We start from the raw sequence: 22,911 nt of genomic DNA on the forward strand, positions 1-22,911 counted from the left end.
AAAAAATCACATTACACAATTATTATCTTGAGGCTTTTATATTATTATTTACATTATATAAAGAGGTTTTAATTTACTCATGGACCATGGTGCATATATAGTGGATAGATTGTCAAAGATGATACATTTCAATTTTCAAGATCTTAATTATCTGATTGAAGATGGAGTTGCTTTTTTATAATTAATATGATAATATAAATTACAAGAATTAAAAAGATTTTATTATTGATATAATGTCATAATCATCTACTAATAATTTTGTGATAGATTTTTTAAACTGTGAAGAACATCTACTACTAAATCTTTTTTTTATAGGAATCTACTACTAAATCTTAAGACAGCCATGCACAAACCCTTTTATAGTGGTTTGCTTGGTTCATGGTTGGTTGTCAGCCAATTATTAAGGACTAGTAATACAAATGACCTTATTAAATTATAGCTGAGTTGTAAGACTAATTAACAAAAAAATAATATTAAAAAATTATTTGAAAAATCTAATTGAAGATCTTCTTTAAAGATTCCATTTATCTTAAACCTAATTCTTTGTCTTTCTTTCACATTTTCTTCTCTTTGCAACATTTTTGGCCCACAATTTTCAAATGATGCAATCATATCATTGTTCTATTATGTTTTACTACTATGTTTTACGTGTATGTGGAATCTTTTAGCAAAGATTTGAAGATGACAGTCTTTTTTTTCTTCGACAAAATTATGTTAGATGTTACCTTGGGGTTCATAATTGTCAAAGCTTGGAGAAAAGCGATAACTTGGACTATCTATGTTTTGGCACCGACATTATAACTGTTTGGCTAAAGTCCACAATAACTCCTACTTCCTCCGTTTCATTTTAATTATTGTTACACTTTGATATATTACACTATTCACAAATTTTATTGTTTTGACCATCATTTGTGATTTATACGCGGATGATAATATAGTCATGTGGGATCTTGCTAGATTTATCATAACATGTATTTTATTAATATGTACTTTTTATAATATTTACAAATACAAAACTAAAGATATATGTCCTCAAAGTTTTACATTGACAAGCCTAAAAAATATAAGTGTGTAGATTAAAATGAAACGGAGGGAATATTCAGCATATCTCACACAATCACACTCTCATCAGAACATGTCAAATTTATCCATCGGTTTCTGGAGTTGTGTGATATTTCAATAATAATGATCATCGTCCGGCCCACCACATGATCACCTCTATCTTAGATATAACAATAAAAAGCCTTTGAAATGAACAAATAGAAATAAAGGAAAATTTTAATTTTCGACGTTGTGTGATATTTCAATAATATGCTTCCTCCATGCTAAAATATGAGGCATGTACACTTCACGAAACTTTGCTTTATTTAGCCATACATTTCTCTTATATATGATGACTAAAATTACAAAAGTTCTACCATTTGATTTATCTTGAAAATATTATAATAATATTATTTTCTTGTCATTTCTATTAACATGAATTGAGAGTAATTAATAGTCAAAGTTCGACCTCGAATATTATGTGTACTATATATTTTAATTATAATATCTACTAGGCATTCATCTCAAGTGTCACATCGAAGAGATGAGTTACCTAATTTATAAGAGTTCACAACTACGTCAACATGATACCTTAGCTTCTTAGGAAGAAGCCCAAAAACATCCCGTACAAGATTCTTTCAAAGCAGACCATATCATACTAATTGTGGACCATTAAGTGGACACATGTGCCCTACAATATCAACCCTTTCAGAATTTATACTTATGCATAAATATAGATATATAAAATTGTCAGGTCCTTTACGGACAATTTAAAAAGGATGACAATTTAGTTCATGTAATCCATGTTAATAAAAAAAATTAGAAATTGCATAGTATAGGGTTTGATCCCAAGACCTCAAGTACATATACTAAAGTCTTAACCACTACGTTAAGTTGTATTTAGTTTTATTATCATAAAGTATTACATTAATAAATGAATTGTTTTCTTACCCGAGGTATAACCCGGGCCTAATAACTAGTTAGTATAAAATATCGTGAAACTCAAAATATTACACGTAATCAGGTATAAGAATGGGGAAATATAATTCATACTGGTCAGAGCCCATAAAATCGCGGGGAAGTTGACGAGAGGATAAAGAGCAGCATAAAGAACCCAAAATGCCACATTGGGCTATCTGTTAAAAGCCTTAAATTTTAACACGATGCTACATGGTATCAATGACAGTCTAGCAGACATCGAACCCCAGATGTTGGCCCATACGTGAAACTTTTTTGAGCCCAACAATACCTTCTATTATTTTTATAGTTCACATTTACCCCTACTTGTTGTATCTTCAAGTTATCATTGTGTCGTTTGTAATTTATATGGTGATCTCCGAGTGATAAGTGAGTGATGGTGATAGTTGAGGATAGAGATTGAAGTAATATGGATGAAGGAGAGAATGAAGTTGGGAAGTGGAATCGTCGTGGTGGTGGTGGTGATGTTGTTGGTGGTGCTTGAAGAGGGATGTCTTGGAGAGATTGAGATTATGTAGTGGAAGAGTTCGATAGGAATTTTATAAAGATAAAGTGTATTTCATCAACAAGAGTTTCCTCAAGTGGTAAGCCGTAAGCATATTGATTTCGCTTAATGGAGATCTCGAACTCGATTTCACCACCGTATGCAAACACTCTTGTTGGGAGACTCACCACCAAAACCAGATGTGAGACCCGAATTGGACTCGGATGTAATTAGAGTTAAGCTCCGGTGAATCGAGTGAGCAACCAAAAAATGATTTCTAGGTTTTTTTTTTTTTTAAAAAAAAGTAGTTTTAACGTCACATAAAATTAAATTTTGACTTGATATAAATTTGATAAAGAAAAGATTAAAACATAGTAAGCTCTATATAAAATGCCACGCATTACATGTACACCCATCACCCATGTTTATGTAGGATAAAGTTTGCAACAATAAGGTGTATATCGAACTCACTTCAATTCATTTAATTATAAGATTTTAATCATTTTCCCTCCTATATAAGGTAGATGTATCTACATTGACGGTTCCTCCTTTTTCTGCTTAGAGTTTGTGATCTGCTGATATAAAAATAAAATAGTACATTAGAATTAAACATTCTTAGAGAGTAAAAAAAATAACTATTGAATGATAACTCCTAAATGGAGTACTTCCTTCCTTCCGAATTAAATACAACAATTTCATTTTTTCACTATTCACACTTTTCATTTTGACTAAGGTTTGTGATTTGTTCATAATTAAAAAACATCGTGAACTGGGATTTTTTCAGATTCGTCTCGTGACGCACTTTTATAAAATCTAATTTTTATAATTTTTACTTTTATGTAATTTTAGATATTTGTGGTTAGAATAATACATCGGCATGCGTAAAAGTGAATTTGTTGCATTTAATTCGGAACGGAAGAATTATATCTAATTATTTTCAAAATTAAGAAAGTTTGGCCCTATTCTTTTGATTAAACAGAACTGAAATGAGTTAAATTAAAGTGAACTAAAATAAAGTGAAATAAAACTATAAAGAAATATACTTCTTCCGTTTCATAATACTTGCTACACTTTTCATTGTGAGAAGTTTCACATTAATTGCTACACTTCCTTTTGAGCAACAAACTCTCTCTATCTCTCTCCTCTTACATGGGCCCCTTTTCTTTTTACTCTCTACCTCTTTCTTCTCCATAAATTACCTGAAAGTCTGTGAATTGAGAAGTGTAACGAGTTATATGAAAAGGAGGAAATAGCTGAACCAAAATAAACTGAAATGAACATGACCTTAAATCTCTTTCACTCGGAACAAACTTCCCCTAGGAAATGAGGAAATCCGTACAAAAGTTTTGATAAACAACTTGACCAGGGTCACGGCTCACGGGGGAGGAATGATAAACCTCTTTTTGCTAGATGTTTGCAAACATCTAGCATCTATGTGGCAACATATAAGTAGCCCACATGTCACAATATTGTTTGTCCAAAACAATTTACTTTTTTATAGTTTTTAAACTGTTATATCTCAAAAATATATATTATAAAAAATAAAAAAATATACCAATATTCATATATTTTTATTCTCTACAAATAGACATCCATCTTGATATAATTTCATCATATTTTTATTTTACTCTTCTCTCTCTTTTATTTAGATATTGACAATTTTACCCCTGCTAGATGTTTGCAAATATCTAGCAAAAAGAGGTTTATCATTCCTCGTCACGGGGCGCTTCTTCTCAAAGCTTTTGCTTTTGGGACGTACTCGACCCGGCACTACCTAACCTTATTAGTACCTTTGTAACAACCGAACTAGTAAAATTACTACTACTAGTCTATTGTCTATTAGTAATTACTAATTAGTACAAATCAATGCAAAAAAACAAAACGAAAAATGTGGATGAAATGAAACAACAAATCACTGGAAAAAACAAAAGGTGGATGTAACCAAAGGACAAGACATCTCATATATACTTAAGTAGTGAATAAGTGATATAAACGTGTTTTTTTTTTAACATCTTTGAACTTTTTTTGTTTGTTTTCCTAAATAGAAGAATATGTTAAGCATAAATGCATAATAGCATAATAGCATATGCTAAAATGGAGTGGCATAGCATCTGCCCAATCTGCAATACCTTACACTCATTGTCATGGGCCTCATGGTCTCGATCATGTCACTATGTCAGTGATCCGTATTGATTTGAATATATGTGACCATGTTATTTCAAAGGAAAATTTTCATATATATATATATATATATAATATATATATATATATATAATATATATATATATATATATATATATATATATATATATAATATTATATTAATTATATATATATTATTTCCTTTTAATCTTTCAGTCACATATATCGATTTTTACTCTTATCATAACACTATCTCATCTATTACACTTTTTTTTTTGAGGGGAAAGTAGCGGAGTTGTATTACTTAAGGGACAAAACGTCCAAAATATAAGGAGCAACATCTCGGAGACAGTGATTCTCCCAAGTTTGTTCGACTTCATAAAAAACAATCCTAGCAGGATAGTGAGCTATAGAGTTACCATCCCGCTTCACATGAGGAAAAATTATCGAAGCAAAAACTACAACAAAGTTCAATTACATCACCTAAAATTGCATCCAAATCCGAAAAGAATATATATAGCAGACGATGACAAATGAGATATAATGACTTGTGAGTCGGACTCGATAATTATTTCCTCCAAGCCATGATTTTTTGCCCAAACGGATAGCCATGAGAATTGCCTTGCAATCTGCCATGTCGGGAGGCCACCAAGCTCTCATGCGTCTGACTGCCGAGAACAAAACACGCCTAGTGTGGTCGCGAGCAACCGCTCCCAGGCCTACCCATCCCTTCTCAATTGCATAGTGACGCATCAACGTTCACCTTAACGATGCCTGCGGGGGGGAGCTACCCACTGATTTGGGTTGCACTTGACAGCAGCCTTGTTGCCAGGGTAGATTCACTTAGAGTACAAGTCATGATCTTCAGTTTGTCTGCTTACTCTTTGCGCCATAACTTCAAGTGGAGAGCTCTTACCTTCGAACATACACATAATTATTACACTCTGACCACAGATTGCCGGCCAACCAACATCCCCTCTGCACCATCTTTTGATCCAAGTCCATCCATCTCACAATTGTCTCGCACATACTATCATCATAAAAAACATTCAGCATGTCTGCACAGCCAAAATCATCCCACAAACTCCGTATCCTACCACAAGTGAACAACACATGAGAGTTTCTTCTTCGTTCGAGCACCAAGGGAACTTCCCATTGTGAGTGATATGGAGCCCCTTCAGTACAACACGCTTGGGGAGAGAACAAGTGTACATCCTCCACAAAGAATGTCGAACCTTTGGTGAAACATCAAGCTTCAAAAGTTCAACCCACGCTCGATGAAAGTCATCTAGATTACCTCCCTTGCCTATAATATATGTCGTTTAAACCATATATGCACCATCTTTTGAGTAGTCCCATATAAAATCATCACACCCCGTATGTAAGCTTAGAGGAATGGCTAAAATGCACTTAATTCATATCTTGTTCATTGAAATCCTGCTCTATGAACTCCGATTTCCACTCCATTGTTTCAAAATTAATGAGGTCCCTCACCATCTCCACCCCATCAATCCTCTCACTCCCAATGAACCTCCCCTTCTCATCTCCAACCGACGGCTCACTCCAAATATTAATGTTGCACCCGTTTTCCACTCTCCAAATTAACCCTTCCGAAACTAGACTTTTGGCATTCCAAATACTTCTCCAGGAAAAGCTATTAGAATACCCCAATCGAGTTTCAAGAATGTTTTTATAGGGATAATATTTTGCTTGCATTACTCGACTAAGAAGTGAGTTCTTGTGATGTATTAGGCGCCACACTTTCCTACCCAACAATGCATCATTGAAAACCATAGGGTCCTTAAAACCTGTCCCCCCCCCCTCTAATACACTTGGGATTACATATCTTCTCCCAGCTAACCCAGTGCATTTCCCTCTCACTTCCTTTCCTTCCCCACCAAAATCGAGCCATAGTCGAATGGAACTCCTAAATGATTGCAACAAGCAACTTATAAACACCCATGAGATACGTAAGAAGAGCTTGTATAACAACTTTAATCAACACCTCTTATCCTGCTCTCGACAAAAGTTTCTCCTTCCAACCTCTGATCAACTTCTTCCACATTCTATCCATAAGGCTCTAAAATATCATTTTCTTTGATTCACTACAAATAGTAGGGATACCAAGATACTTTAATCAAATCTGCTTTCTGCTCCCTGCTAACTTCGTTACTAAAAGATACTTCCGACTTTTCATAGTTAATTTTCTGCCCGGATGCCAATTAGTATTTGTTCAGAATATCAACTATTGTTAGGTATTCCTGTTGAGTAGCTAAATTAGTCAAGAGAAGATTGTCATCTTCAAAAAGAAGATGATATATCTCTGGTCCGGCTTGCTTTTGCTCCATGAATTTCACCCCTGTGAACTCTATGTTATAACATCTGAGAAAAAGCATCAGCCACCAGTTAGAATAAGAAGGGAGAAAGAGGGTCACCCTGCCTAAGCCCCCTCGAGGGGCTCACCATTCCACATACTCTTTCATTAATACCGAAAGAATTAGTGACAGTATTAACAGATTTCATCTCATCTATTCCAATATATATGTGTAATCTGCAAAGTTCCCCGTTAACAAGTTAGTCATGCACAAAAAAAATATCAACTAAAATATCATTTGTTTTCTCTGTAGATGAAAGTGTGAAACGGTGGAAAAAACATCATCACTGTAATTTGCAGTGAACCCTTGCTAAGCTTCACATTCACAGCATCACAGCTTACCCTGCAGCGGCGCCGTTCGCGTCAATCTCTCCGGTGTGCGCTGCTGCAGGGGCAACCATCCTCCCCGATGCTTCCTTCACCTCTTTCACTCCCTCCCCTTATTTTCTCTTGCTTAGTCTATGTTGATGGAAATGATATCTCTACTTATGCTAAAGGAAATGGTAGAAATATAGTATCAATTGGTGATTTTAGTATTAATTCATTGTTCTCACCTGATTCTAATATGAGCAAGGTTGTGCCACGTTCTCCTTTTCAAAGGCCAATAATTAAGAAAAATCAATGTCAATTACTTACTCATCTTGGGTTCCGTCGCAATATGAAGAAGAATAATCAATCTTAAGTTCTTCAGAATCTAGGATTCCGTCGAAAAATGGTAAAGAAAAAGGGTGTTCAAGTAGCAAAGAGATGGTGTAGTGAGGGGTATCCCAATGGCTAAATGGTTTCATTCTTCAATGTTTAAGGAGTTCATGAGTTCTTTTTTTGCTTTGTTTGATTTTATTGTCTTCTTTGGTGTTTTTCAGTGGGTAAACTTAGATGTTGTTTTTAGGCTCCTCAATTTGGAAGTTGTGTGATGTTCTAGCTTGTTCTAGTGGTTATTGTTTAAGGGTTCTTGTTGTGTTTGGTTCGGTGCTTCTGGTGTTTGTCTTACTCTTCCAAATGTCGTAGCTTTGTATTTCGATGTATGTCTTGAACTCTTTTATGAGTTTTACCGAAATGAGTTAAATTATACAAAAAAAGTTAGGCAGGCTCATGATCTATCCAATTCCTTTAGATGTTTGTCTTAATTTCTTCATTGTGTGTCTTTTGTTTCCTAGTTTTAAATGTATCTTGTATAAAAAAAACATTATCTCATATTATTTCTTCTTGTAGATATCTTATCATAATTTTACAACACTTTATAATCGACGCGGAAGTGAATCATTCATAGAATATAAAACGTTTCATGAGGCTTAGCTTAAATTTTTGGTTGAGTATAAATAGGCGCACTTCGACATGGCATCGTAGTCAGCGTGACATAAATGTCGCAAGTTCAAAATCTTACCCACTACACGTATAAAACTATTTTTCGGACTTCAATCATTAACTTAAACTTTTAGTTGAACTGGTTCTTTGATAATTGACATTCATGACCTTTTTATTTTTGAGGGAGGATTAAATTACATTGTACAGAACTATTCATATTCGTGTGAGATTTGAGTCACCATGTGTGAAACTATCATCATACCTAATAAATTTTGCCAAGAATTCATCGAATTAAAACCTCTCAAAAAAGATTTAGTTTTATAAGATGAACTAAAGAGTGTAAATGTTTAATAAGTGAACATGGACATAGTTCATCTCAAAAAACAAAGTGAACATAGACATCAAATTAGGTAGAGCCTAGAGTAGAGAGAAATAATTGAGGATTCATATCGCCTTCATAGAGACAATAGAAAAATGCCACTTGCATCACGTGTCCTTTTTGTCTACTGATAACTAGATTGATTAGGAGATAATTTGTTCTAATTAACTAGTGGTTGAATTACTCACCTCTAAATTTTTTTTTTTTTGACAGTACCCCTAAATTACTACTATCGTTTTCAAAAACATAACAGTACATCTTAGGGTATCCTACTCTTTAATGTACTGTAGTTGTATCTGACTTGTACTTGATAAAGTAAAGTTAAAAGATAAATTTAACTTATTTATAATATTTTTTTGCGTACTGTATATACTTTTGAAATATGATTCAGATCATGCTCCCTATTGAGAAACAGTGGAATGAACAATTCCACTGTTTACATGTGTGAAGTCCACTGTTTACATATGTGCGAAGTCCATTTTTCCTGCGTGCATTTAATGCATGTCAGGTAATTTTCTCCCGTGTTGAAAATTTTGCAATTGTGCACAGTAGAAACTTTGCCTATATATACCAGTGTAAGAAATCAGTTTTACAATCAATGCAATACAATACTCTATTGATATATTTGCATAACTTCTCTCTCTATTTCTCACAACACGTTATCAGCACGAGTGTTCTACCGGAAATTTTTTTTAAGGTATCTTTAAAATTTTTACATCCATTTTGTTTTTAAGTTTAAATTTTTTTTCTCCAAGCCCAACCCTTTTACTACCCGAACATGGACCAACAAAGTAACGGGATTAACATTGTTTTACACAATGTCTCTGTCTCGGGTATTTATTTTTGGATAGAGCGAAACAATGTGCCATTCACTACCAACCCAGCGAGGGGAACTGTAATACAGCCCCGACCCAGTAACCGTAACAACGGTACAAATACTCATACCAGAGAAAACCCACAAACCCCTGTTCCCAACACCAATAATAACCCTCCTATACAACCAGCTGAAAATCAACCTCCGCCCAGTAATAAAAGAGATAGAGATGAACAGGAAGAAACTAGTAGTAAACGTCACCATACTACTAACGCAGAAAACAAATAATTTTAACGCCACCTTCATGGAGGGCAAGGACATTTTATTTACGTTATTTTATTTTATCTGCTCTTAAACCGCCTATATGGACAGGTTAATTTTTTTATTGCCACCTATATGGACGGCCTAGTGAAGTGATAGCATTATTATGTCTTATATGTGCAATAATGTCGTATGTATGCAGGGAACAAGCATTCAGAACATTATTATATATTATTGTCTCTAATCTTCTACTTTTTTTTGCATTTATAGTTACATATATTATATTACCAATTTACTAGCATGCTCTAATATATTTGTCAATATTAGAATTTTATTGCGTTGTATATTTTTTAACTGTATATGAACTGCACAGTTAGGGATAACCCTCTATAAAAGCGGATTACCATCCCCATTTTCACCACATATCCCTTATCTTCTTCCGATTTTTTTCTCTCTAAACCCACAAATTTTTTTTCTTCTTCCTCAACCTTCCGGCCACCATGTTTAACGCCGACGACAACCGTCCTCCACCCTCATCTTCCTCTTTTGAAGAGGATTTTAGGAAAATAAAACTCTACTTATTTCTTATAGCCGGTTTCTTTTTCCTCCTCATGGCATTAATGATATATCTCCTAATACATAAATAGGAGACAAAAAAAAAATTTCCCCCGGAAGAATGGCGAAAAATGCACATGAATATCAATTTTTTTTGTCTTTAAGTGCATTTTAGGAAGTTTTTTTTGTTTATTCACTTGTTGTTTTTGTTTCTATTTTTGGTATTTTCTTGTTTTTTTTGCTTAGCTTCATTATTGTTGTATCGCTATTTTTAGTTTTTTTTGTTTGTATTATTTATCTATAATAATAATGATATAAATCAGGGGGAGATAATATATATATGTGATTTATCATCATTACTAATTTCAAATATTTACCTATTTGTAGTCAAAAGAATGGGAGATCTAGTGAAAAGACAATTTAACATACTAGATCTATCTGGGCAAAAGTTTTTAGAATGGACGGTGGACGCCCAAATGAATTTAAAGGCCCAAGGACTGGAACATACAATTAAAGATGTGACAACCCAACAAGGGGATGCAACTACAACAGCCGCATCAGTTAAAATTGCGACTGTACAAGAAAAGGCAAAAGCCTTAGTCCTCCTAAGACATCATTTACATGAAAGTTTAAAAAGTGAATATCTACTTGTGGATGATCCAAAAGAACTATGGGATAGCCTAAATGAAAGATATGGGCATCACAAAAATGTGCTTCTCCCAAAGGCACATTATGACTGGACCAATCTGAGGTTCCAGGATTTTAAAACGGTCAGTGATTACAATTCAACATTGTTTAGAATTGTATCATTGTTAAGATATTGTGATCATCCCATCACAGAAGAGCAAATGATAAACAAAACGCTCTCCACTTTCCACGCCTCTAATATCATATTGGCAGAACAATACAGGTTCAGAGCTTTCAAAAAGTACTCTGAGCTAATCTCAGTACTACTTGTGGCTGAACAAAATAATGATCTTTTGCTGAAAAATCATAATCTTAGACCTACGGGGTCTTCAGCCACTCATGAGATAAATGCTATAGAAAGCTCTAATCCACCAGAAGCAAATGCTATACATAGTGGTGGACGCGGTAATTACAACGGTCGTGGGAGAGGACGTGGTAATTACCGTGGCCGAGGGCGTGGACGTGGAAGAGGCCGATTTTCCCCAAAATAATAATTTTAAACATTCTGATAAAAATTGGGGACAATCATCTGGAAATCAGAGGCAGACGTCCTATAAAGGAAATGATACTTGCCATAGATGTGGCATGACTGGGCACTGGGGCCGCACATGTCGTACTGCCAAACATTTGGTAGATCTATATCAAGCTTCAATAAAAAACAAAGGAAAAAATGCTGAAGCAAACTTTGTTAATGAAGCCACTACATCCATGCCCAGCCTTGATGTTTCAGATTTTTTTATGGATGATGCTGAAGTTGAAAATAAGTTTGTTTAGATCACAATCGATTAATGTGCTTAGTTTATTTCAACTGCTTCAATATCCACTTTCATGTATTTGTTCCTTTATTATTAATAAAAATACGTATTTTTCTTATACTAATCATCGTATTTATTATTTATGAAGATATGAATTCATCAGAAGTTGGAACTAAAGAACAATGTCTCCTGGACAGTGGGACAACACACACCATATTGAAAAATAAAGAGTATTTTTCAAAACTTACAATATTCCAAGCAAATGTTAGTACAATTTCTGGGACAGCCAAGCTAATTGAAGGCTCTGGAAAAGCTTGCATTATATTTCCAAATGGGACAAAATTGATAATTAATGACGCATTATATTCGAGTAAATCTCGAAGGAACCTCATAAGTTTCAAAGATGTACGTCAGAATGGTTACCATTTGGAAACAATGACAGTGAACAAAGAGGAATTCATATGCCTAACGGCAGAGAAAAACGGCAAGAAATACATCTATGAAAAATTGCCAGCAATTTCCTCGGGACTATATCGCATAGATATACGTCCGATTGAAATTAATATGATATCTAACCAGAAGTTAGATAAGAAAATCATTTACTCTATGGCATGACCGATTAGGCCATCCTGGCACAGGAATGATGCATAGAATCATTGAAAACTCAAATGGACACTCTATAAAGAATGTCAAAATTCCTCGGTCAAATGAATTAACATGCTCTGCATGCTCACTTGGCAAATTGATAATCAGACCATCTATAAATAAGATTGCCACTGAATCTCCAATGTTTTTAGAAAGAATTCAAGGAGATATTTGTGGGCCTATTCATCCTGCATGTGGACCATTTCGTTATTTCATGGTATTAATTGATGCCTCTACTCGATGGTCACATGTGAGCCTTCTGTCAAGCAGAAATGTTGCATTTGCAAAACTTTTGGCTCAAATAATTCGATTAAGAACTCAATTCCCAGATCATACAATAAAGAAAATAAGATTAGACAATGCTGGGGAATTTACATCCCAAACATTTAATGACTATTGCATGTCTATTGGGATTATTGTTGAGCACCCTGTACCTCATGTACATACACAAAATGGTCTTGCTGAATCATTAATCAAAAGACTACAATTAATTGCAAGACCATTAATAATGAGGTCAAAATTGCCATCTACTACTTGGGGTCATGCTATATTACATGCGGCAACATTGATAAGATTAAGGCCGACAGCCTATCACAAATTCTCACCATTACAATTAGTATCTGGTCGAGAACCGAATATCTCACATTTGAGAATTTTTGGGTGCGCTGTACATGTACCTATTGCTCCGCCCCAACGTACTAAAATGGGTCCACAAAGAAGGATGGGAATATATGTTGGATTTGAATCTCCATCAATTATCAAATATTTAGAGCCAACAACTGGTGATCTATTTACGGCTCGATTTGCCGACTGTCATTTTAATGAGTCGGTATTCCCATCCTTAGGGGGAGAGAAAGTGGACCCACAAAATATAAAATCGGAAATTACATGGAACGCATCGCAAATGTCGTTTCTGGACCCGAGAACAAATTCATGTGAACAAGAAGTCAAGAAAATTGTTCATCTGCAAAGTATTGCAAACCAATTGCCAGATGCATTCACAGATTCTAAGAAAGTGACAAAGTCACATGTACCTGCTGCGAATGCTCCGGAACGGATTGAAATTCCTAATGACAATAAGGCAATTGAAAATGAGTCAATAGCACGTCGAAAACGTGGCAGACCACCCGGTTCTAAAGATTTAAAACCGAGAAAAATGAAAAGGCAAGGGGAGACAACGAACGAAATTAATATAAATCTCCCAACAGAGCATGATGAAAACAAAAATGAAGAGAAACGTGTTCCAGAAGAAAAGGAACATGAAAGCGTAGACAACAATGAAACTTCAATTAATTATGTTTCTACAAAGAGACAATGGAATCGAAAAGATGTTGTCTTGAATGAAATTTTTGCTTACTCGATAGCGGTTGAAATGACATACGATGAAAATGATGTAGAGCCAAATACAGTTGATGAATGTCGCCGTAGAAAAGATTGGCCAAAATGGAAAGAGGCAATTCAAGCAGAATTGAGATCACTTGAAAAACGTGAAGTATTCGGTCAAATAACCCAAATACCAAAAGGTGTAAAACCAGTTGGGTACAAATGGGTATTCGTGAGAAAACGAAATGAGAAAAATGAGGTTACTAGATATAAGGCAAGATTAGTAGCCCAAGGCTTTCGCAAATGCCAGGGATTGATTATGATGAGACATATTCTCCAGTAGTCGATGCAACTACACTAAGATTTCTGGTAAGTTTATCAGTTTCGAAAGGATTGCAAATGAGATTGATGGATGTAGTGACCGCATATTTGTATGGCTCACTTGACACAGATATTTATATGAAAGTTCCTGAAGGACTAAAACTACCAGAAAATTGCATGCCCAAAGAGATGTTCTCAATAAAATTGAGAAAATCACTCTATGGGTTAAAACAATCTGGAAGAATGTGTATAATCGTCTTAGTGAATACCTATTGAAAGAAGGATTCAAAAATAATCAAATCAGTCCCTGTGTTTTCATTAAGCGATCTAAATCAGGATTCGCGATCATTGCTGTATATGTCGATGATTTGAACATTATCGGAACTCCTAGAGAACTTGAAGCGACTGCAAAATACTTGATGAAAGAATTTGAGATGAAAGATCTCGGGAAGACAAAATTTTGCCTTGGCCTGCAAATGGAACATCTAAGAAATGGGATTTTTGTCCATCAATCAAACTATACAGAAAAAATCCTAAACGTTTTTTCATGGACAAAGCCCACCCAATAAGTTCTCCAATGGTAGTGCGTTCCCTGAATGAGAAAGATGATCCATTCAGACCACGAGAAGAAAACGAAGAGATTCTTGGTCCTGAAGTACCATATCTAAGTGCAATTGGTGCCTTAATGTACTTGGCTAACAATACTCGACCTGACATAGCTTTTTCAGTAAACTTGTTAGCTAGATACAGCAATGCACCAACCAAGAGACATTGGAATGGAGTCAGACACTTATTACGTTATCTTCGAGGAACACAAGATCTCGGATTATTCTATCAGTCAAGACCCAATGCGTCACTCATTGGATATGCAGATGCTGGCTACCTATCAGACCACAAAAGGCTAAGTCTCAATCCGGATGTATTCACTTATGGAGGTACTGCAATATCTTGGAAATCACAAGCAGACTTTGACGGCCACATCATCAAATCATGCAGAATTAATTGCTCTTTATGAAGCTGGAAGGGAATGTGTATGGCTAAGGTCAATGATCAAGAATATCCAAGAAGAATGCGGGATGGAAACAATAACAACAAATCCAACTATCATCTACGAAGACAATACTGCATGCATCACCCAAGTAAGCGAAGGGTACATCAAAGGAGACAGAACTAAACATTTATCACCAAAGCTCTTCTTCACTCATGACCTCCAAAAGGAAGGGACGATCAACATTCGACAAATCCAATCATGTGAGAATCTTGCAGATTTATTCACCAAATCCCTTCCGGCGAAGAAATTTGAAGAATTAGTCCGAAAAATTGGAATGCGTCATCTTCATGATATATGCTAGATTCAGGGGGAGTATTATATGCGCTGCACTCTTTTTCCCTTCGATCAGGTTTTTATCCCACTGGGTTTTCCTGACAAAGTTTTTAATGAGGCAGTTGATTTTAAGCATATAAGGATATATAATAGTTGTACTCTTTCCCTAGTTATGGATTTTTTCCACGGGATTTTTCCTAACAAAGATTCTTAATGAGACAACGTCTATTATGACTTATAAGTGGACATTCAAGGGGGAGTGTTGAGAAACAGTGGAATGAACAATTCCACTGTTTACATGTGTGAAGTCTACTGTTCACATATGTGCGAAGTCCATTTTTCCTGCGTGCATTTAATGCATGTCAGGTAATTTTCTCCCGTGTTGAAAATTTTGCAATTGTGCACAGTAGAAACTTTGCCTATATATACCAGTGTAAGAAATTAGTTTTACATATCAATGCAATACAATACTCTCTGATATATTTGCATAACTTCTCTCTCTATTTCTCACAACACTCCCTTATTATGCATCTAATATGTGCTCATTTTTTATTGATAAGAATCATATGGTTGTATTATAACACATCGTAGATTAGCACATTAGATATGACAAAGTCGAAATGAATATCTTCTAGTTTGCCTTCGCGTAGGATCATTCACTCATTACTCATAGGCTCGAAAATCCCCAAACCCCCCAATCCTTAACAATATTGAAATTTTTGTTTCCACCAAAATTTAAACCTTGATCTCCCATGTAGTAGATAGAAAACCATACATTAGACCCGGCCCGCGGGTCCTTGATACGCCTGGTTTGATAGGCAACACTAATAGTGGTAATTGCAATGAAAATAACTATACGTAGGTTGTAAGGAAAATTTCATACTCATTATTATTAAGGTAATGGAATCTAATTACTAAGCATGTATTTTTCACATATTTCAAGTCTCACTCAATACCACATTGACATGAATATGGGGTTAGTAAAGTGATAGTCAACGATAATGCAAATTTACATAAAAAATACTCCATCTTTTTCATAATATAAGTCATGTTTTCTTTTTAGTAGTTTAACTTTGAAAATTTTGACCAAATATTCTTATTAATATACACAAAAAATACTCATGTGAAAATTTACTAAATTTGTCTTAACATGTACTTTCATGAATTCAACTTTTTTTTTTGATAGTTTGGATATTGTATTAATATTTCAAAGAGTACACCCCTTTAAACCCACCAAAGAGTGGAGGTGAATGAAAGGGAGTGTCAAGATTATAGCATCATACACAATTGAAGATATCAAAGGTCGAACTTGAAGACTATGTAAAAGAAAACAAGGCTTAGATTATAGGACGGCGGAGGGAATATAATTTAGACAGGTTAATCCTCGTTGACATGAGTTTTCACTATCAATATCAACAATGAATATAAAATGAACTATATATCAATATTTCATTTCCCTTGCCCTACCAAAAGAAACCATTAATGGATGATATCCCTCTATCTTTAAATTCTACTTTTTTGACCGAAGTTGAAAATAAATTATCATAGGTAACAACAATCCAATTGAATTAAGAAAAATGAACTAAGGGTCTGTTTGGTTGGAGGTTTTTTGGTATGGAAAACGGGTTGGGATAATAGACTCTCTTTTTATATGTTTGGTTAGGTTGTCAACTTATTCAACTCTCTTACTAGTCTAATTCTGATTCTACTCATTTGAAAACCCCTCTCATCCATGTCTTCAATAAAAACCCTCAAAAATTAGGGTTTTCAATTTGCGAAAATCCGTCGAATTTCTCTGTTAAAATTTTAATACTTTCATTCAAATCAACAATGGAGGATGTAGTAGTAGAAGGTGAGGAGTCCGAATAAGTGGTGTAATTGTAGGGATTGGTGAAAATTCAAGTTTGTTGTTAAATTGTGATGCTTTTGGTCAAAGTGTTGATCGATAGATCTATATTTTCTAGAACCTTTTGGTTTATGATTTTCTCTTAATTTATAACTTAGAATAACTTCTTAGAATACTGATGAAAATTTTCGTAGACAGAATAATTTTTTTTGCAATTTCTCTGAATTTAATGTAATTTTTATGAAATTATATGAGATTATATATAGTTTTTCCCCCATGTTTTATGTTAATTTTACAATAAAGTGAAATTAAAAAAAATGTGAATCCATTCAAAATATGAATTAAACAATGAGAAACGAAGTCATTAGAGAAATAATTCCAAACCTGAGTTAAAACAAACAAATGTTAAAGGTAACATATTCTATTGTCATTCCACCCCTTATCTCCATTCCATTATATTTATATACCTTAGTTCGAACCAAACGACCCCTAAATAAGTTGTGATTGGAGCAATATTGATCAATTGACTGAATCCAAGGCTACCTAAGATCGACATTTTTAATTATTATTTATTTACTCATTTTAATGACTTTTAATAAGCAAAAACAATCATGATCAATAAGTGAATGAATAATAACAAAAACTCAAAAGTTTTAGATACACGTACACATCCGATACAGAAGATAAGCAGGTAAGAGACATGATAGAAAATTAGTGATCATACATTTTGGTGTCAATAATACTAGAGTTAGGTTTTTTGTTTGAGTTGTAACACTTGAGTTAGACTGACAAACAAGTTAGCGATTTATAGTGAACCATAGAAATATTATATGATTTATATACTAACTAAGGACTCATTTGGAATTACTATTAGTTAATTTTCCGGTTTTAATAAATGTAAAATTTATATGATATAAGTGGCGGATCAATATCCATGGCCCATAATTTCAAAATATTATAAGTATATTATACTTCTGAGTTATGACTACACTATCAACCCCAAATAAAACAGAGATGAAGAGTTTTGAGAAAAATTTCCTGACTACATCAATCTATCAAGTTGAATACTAGTAAATTTTTTTATATAAAAAAGCATAAGAGAAAAATAAAAAATACCTTGATGTACGTTTAGTATTTATGTTGACCATACCTAATAAAATTGACTACGCCGTTATTTTTATTTTTTATTATTAGGAAATTAAGTCAGCTCAAGGGTTTAACCCTACAAAACTACTAATTTGTAGGAAACACCAACACATTGGCTAGTAAGGATGATCACGCCGTTATTAATTCTTCATACTTACCCTCTACATATGTTATGACTAACAGAATAATTGAATGCTTAGGTTGGAGACATTTACTTGATTTATCAGTTTAATACGATTCAACCAAAAACAATAATGGATACTATATGCTCATACTTACTTAATATAGTATACACTAATTTAATAATAGGACATGTAGCTTTCGCTTTATTTATACAAAAGATAATACCCTTCTAGAGAAGTTTGCAACAACAATTAGAGGAAACAAAAGTGCACAATCAGCCCACAGCCCACAACGGCACAACCCACTAGCTAGTTTCTGGGAACTGGAATAACTTGAAGAGGTTTAACCTTTTGCAATGTAATCCCAAATTTCTCATCCATGTCTAAATCCTTAGGATTGATACCATCTTCAAGTTTCCAATTGTAGTTTTGAAGAAGAGTAGCCAACATCAAGTTCAACATTCTATATGCCAAAGTAAGTCCAGGGCATATCCTTCTACCAGCACCAAAGGGTAAAAGTTCGAAATCTCGTCCTTTATAATCGATATTGCAATCTAAAAACCTTTCAGGAGAAAATACTTCCGGATTTTTCCATACCTTTGGATCACGACCAATTGCCCAAAGATTGACAAGGACTTGAGCATTCTTTGGTACAACGTAGCCATATAACTCTACGTCATTGTCTGCCTTTCGAGGCAGCAAAAACACAGTAGGAGGGTGTAAACGTAACGTTTCTTTTATAATGGCTTGTAAATAAGGTAGTTTTGAGATGTCGGATTCTTGTATGTCTAAGCAATCTTTTCCAAGAGCTTGTTCGATTTCAATTTGAACTTTAGTCATCATTTCCGGGTTTTTCACAAGTTCGGCCATCGCCCATTCTAATGTGCTTGCTGTTGTGTCTGTTCCGGCGTCAAAGATATCCTATCATAAATATTTTGATATTGTCAGCTAAATATGTTTTTTTCTATTGATATGAACCACAAAGGCGGTATAAAGTATAAAGAAGGAAAAGGGGGATTCGAACCTCTTACCTATCGTTTACATCACCTCAATATTAACCACTAGACCAAGACATTATTGGTAGTCAGTTATGTAGTAATACATGAAAAAAATTATTTTATGAAAGAGAAGTAAAAGTCTTGGGGGTGGGTGGCCCTTTGTAAATGCAACAAGACATAATAGCTGATTAATGAGATATCCTATCATAAATAGTATTGGATAAATATTTAACTGTTAAATGATGCAGAAATAATTTATGTCTGATCTGCTGGTGAAAAATTTATACCATTCTTTAAATAAGGTAGGAGCAAGTTGAAGTAGTTGTACCCAATAACAGAGGTGTTATTAATTTCCTCTTAGCAAATCAATGAGATATGTAGAGTTGTATTAAGGGTTATGTAAAACCGCTGAATAAGATTTAAGATTTTTTGTCCTCAAGCTTCTCCAGTTCACCGAAGTTGGTACAATGACAAACTTAGCTTCTTCAAAATTTTGGTACTCAATCAGATTTGAAAAGCTTAGTGCATGCGATGAGTACTTACCTACTCACTTGAACTGTTAGCAGGGGCGAACCCAGAAAAATATTTTCGGAGGATCAAAGGAAAATTTCCGAAAATTACATGAACTTTTCAATATTTTACCTACTTTTGAAAAATAAACCAAATTTTAGGTCACTTTTTTTTCAATATGGGAAACCACCGACTGTTAAAGGATGATTTTGCTAGTGAAAATGTTGTATGGGGAGAACAAATAAGAAATAAGATAAATTTTCGTCATCTTTGGTAAAATCAAGTCCACCGTGAAGATATTCATAAATTGCTCGACCATGGTTTTTAGCGGAAAATCACAGTTTAATAGGGTCCCAGCTACCGAAATTCTCTTAGTTCAATCTGACTTGAATTTCTCGATAAACATTTCGAAAGCGAGGGGGATGGTAAAGGAAAGAACCCTTAGTACAAATACATATACCTTATAGTTTTCCTTTTTAAGAGTTTCTCAATTTCTCTTAAAACTTCTTCAAAAAAAGTAATAATTGAAGTTCTTATATAGGACCACAGTCCACAATCGTAGAAAATTAACGATTTGGTGTTTATACTTTTAATACGCCGCGTACAGATAGCTTTGATGAATGGGGACAAAATCATGTCACAACCATTAAAAAATTTCAACCACTCCACTGAATACTGATCACATGATTCACATGCATGGTGGTAAGTTTATTTTTTAATAGTAGGGTGGCAAGTTTTTTTTAAAAAAAACACGTAAGAATAATTTTTTTAAACTATCCTCGTATAAAAAGTTTCCAATCTTCTTCCTTTTCTTAAGTGCCAAACAAATGCTTTAAGGCAAAAATTGAACCTTGATTTTTGTTAACAAAGATGTGAAAGCTGACCACTTAAGCGTCAAGCCAACCCTAATTCGTACATACTTCTCTAAAACTCTCCCTTAATTTTTCTTTTTATTCCCTCACCCGTACGATTGACAATAGACAAGTTAAATAAATTTCCCATTGATCGACCAATTTACTCTTTATTTGTGCTTTATGCCACTGAATACTTTTGTGTTTTAAGTCGTGAATGTGTGGCATTAATAAAGTTATTGTTTGAAGTGTCTATATTTTATTGATTATAAATTTATATATTATTATATGAGTTATGACAGTGCACATTATCCTAGAATAACAAAAATGTTATCGATATTGCAAATGTTTAACATCATATCCACATGGCCCATGACATTTATCCTAATACTTTTGAAAACCCATAACAATTTACATGAAAAAAAGTTGTTTTGATTTTCGGAATAATAAATCTAAACAATATAATATTTTGCATGTTTGATTTAATATTCTGAAAATTAATAAAATGTGAACAATACCCCTACATGAAGTAAATCATATTGACTTCCAATACTTTAAAAACTCATGAAATTAAAAGTATCTAACTATAGAAGAAAACAACAAAAATTATTGCTATCCCTTTTTTAGTCAAAGCGAGACATTCAAGTTATGACGTACAAAATTTATACTAAAAGAAGAAATTATCAAGCAAAAGAATATGGGGTGATTATGAAAAGCATAATGTAAAAACAATTAAGTCGTTAAGGAAATAATTAATTACTTACCACGAGAAGGTGATTAATTTCAGGCATACTCAACTCATTATCTTCATGGAGTTTAAGAAGAGTATCAAGAATGTCATTTGTTTGTTTTGCGCCGGAAGAATTAGAAGATCGAAGCTTTTGTCTTTCACGAATAATGTCTTGGAAAACATCAATGAGTTTATCAAAGTAACCAGCCAAACGACGTCGTATACCAAAGGGATCAATGTAACCAAGAATAGGGAAAAAATCAGCATAATTAGGCCTTCCAATTTCCTCCATAATATTCCACATGAGTTGTTTAAACTCTTGGGAAGCACTAGATTCATGACTTGCTAATTCGATTGAGAAAAATGTGTTTGATAATAAATTAAGTGACGTTGTAAATGCGGCCCGTCCAATATCGACGGGTTGCATTTTTTTGGAACAATCTTGTACGTATGATAAAAGTTGTTTCACCTTAGTTTGTCTAAGAGGTTGACTAGCATCAAGTTTTTGGTTGGAGAGTAATTGGACAGCGGAGATTTTTCTCATATTTCGCCATTTTTGGGATACGGGCAACCACGACATGGATAATTTGTCGTGGTCACCAGCCCTAACCGAGTCAGGAATGGTTCGGTTAGCAAGTGCTTGGTCATTTTTAAGGAACATTTCCTCGGCCACAGAGGCCGAGGAAACAACAATAGTTGTTACACTTCCTAACTTTAGGCTAATCAAAGGGCCGTGAATTTTAGATAGATTGGCAAAAGATCGATGAGGCTTTTCGCCAAGATCGAAAATGTTGCCAAAAATTGGCACGGGTTTGGGACCAGGAGGAAGCCTACGAGATGAAGAATTGGTGAAAAAGGATTTGAAAATGTGGTAAAACACAAACAAAATGGAAAGGATCACAGCAAGTGTTGCGTTATCCATTGTTTGAAAATGCTGGAAAAATATGAATAATCTAAGAAGCTGGCTAATTAAAGGAGAGAATAAATTAGAAAGCCAAAAATTCTAAGATAGTTGCAGGTTTAAGGACTTAATTGCGCAAGAGAGGAACAATATATTGTTGTAGAATGTAGGCTCAAGCTCTTCTTGAAAACTTGAGTGGTTTATTTATGCATGAGAATGCATGTATATATATACACAGGCGTAAGAACAGCTGTTGGATAGTGGTTGGTGGAATTCTACTTATTTTTAACGATGATTTAATATTGCAAGATTGTATAATAGAAGCCACATGCTTCCTGATCCTCTCTGTCCTTTCTTTGTTTTTTTGTTTTTCTATTGCATATTGGTTGGTGGAATTCTGTAAATTTTGTGTTTGTTTT

The 22,911-nt window shown here is 34.1% G+C and overlaps 1 protein-coding gene across 1 annotated transcript; it reads right to left on the reverse strand.

The window, feature by feature from the left end:
• Positions 1-18,617: 18,617 nt before the first annotated feature.
• Positions 18,618-22,701, reverse strand: LOC104904803 (cytochrome P450 76AD1). Its single transcript, XM_010693191.4, has 2 exons — positions 21,626-22,701; positions 18,618-19,423 (listed from the first exon to the last, which is right to left on the reverse strand). The coding sequence occupies exons 1-2, from the start codon at positions 22,511-22,513 to the stop codon at positions 18,812-18,814; spliced, it is 1,500 nt and encodes a 499-aa protein (XP_010691493.2). The 5' UTR covers positions 22,514-22,701; the 3' UTR covers positions 18,618-18,811.
• Positions 22,702-22,911: the final 210 nt, after the last annotated feature.

Source organism: Beta vulgaris, chromosome 9 (genome assembly GCF_026745355.1).
Source record: "Beta vulgaris subsp. vulgaris cultivar EL10 chromosome 9, EL10.2, whole genome shotgun sequence".
NCBI lineage: Eukaryota > Viridiplantae > Streptophyta > Magnoliopsida > Caryophyllales > Amaranthaceae > Beta > Beta vulgaris.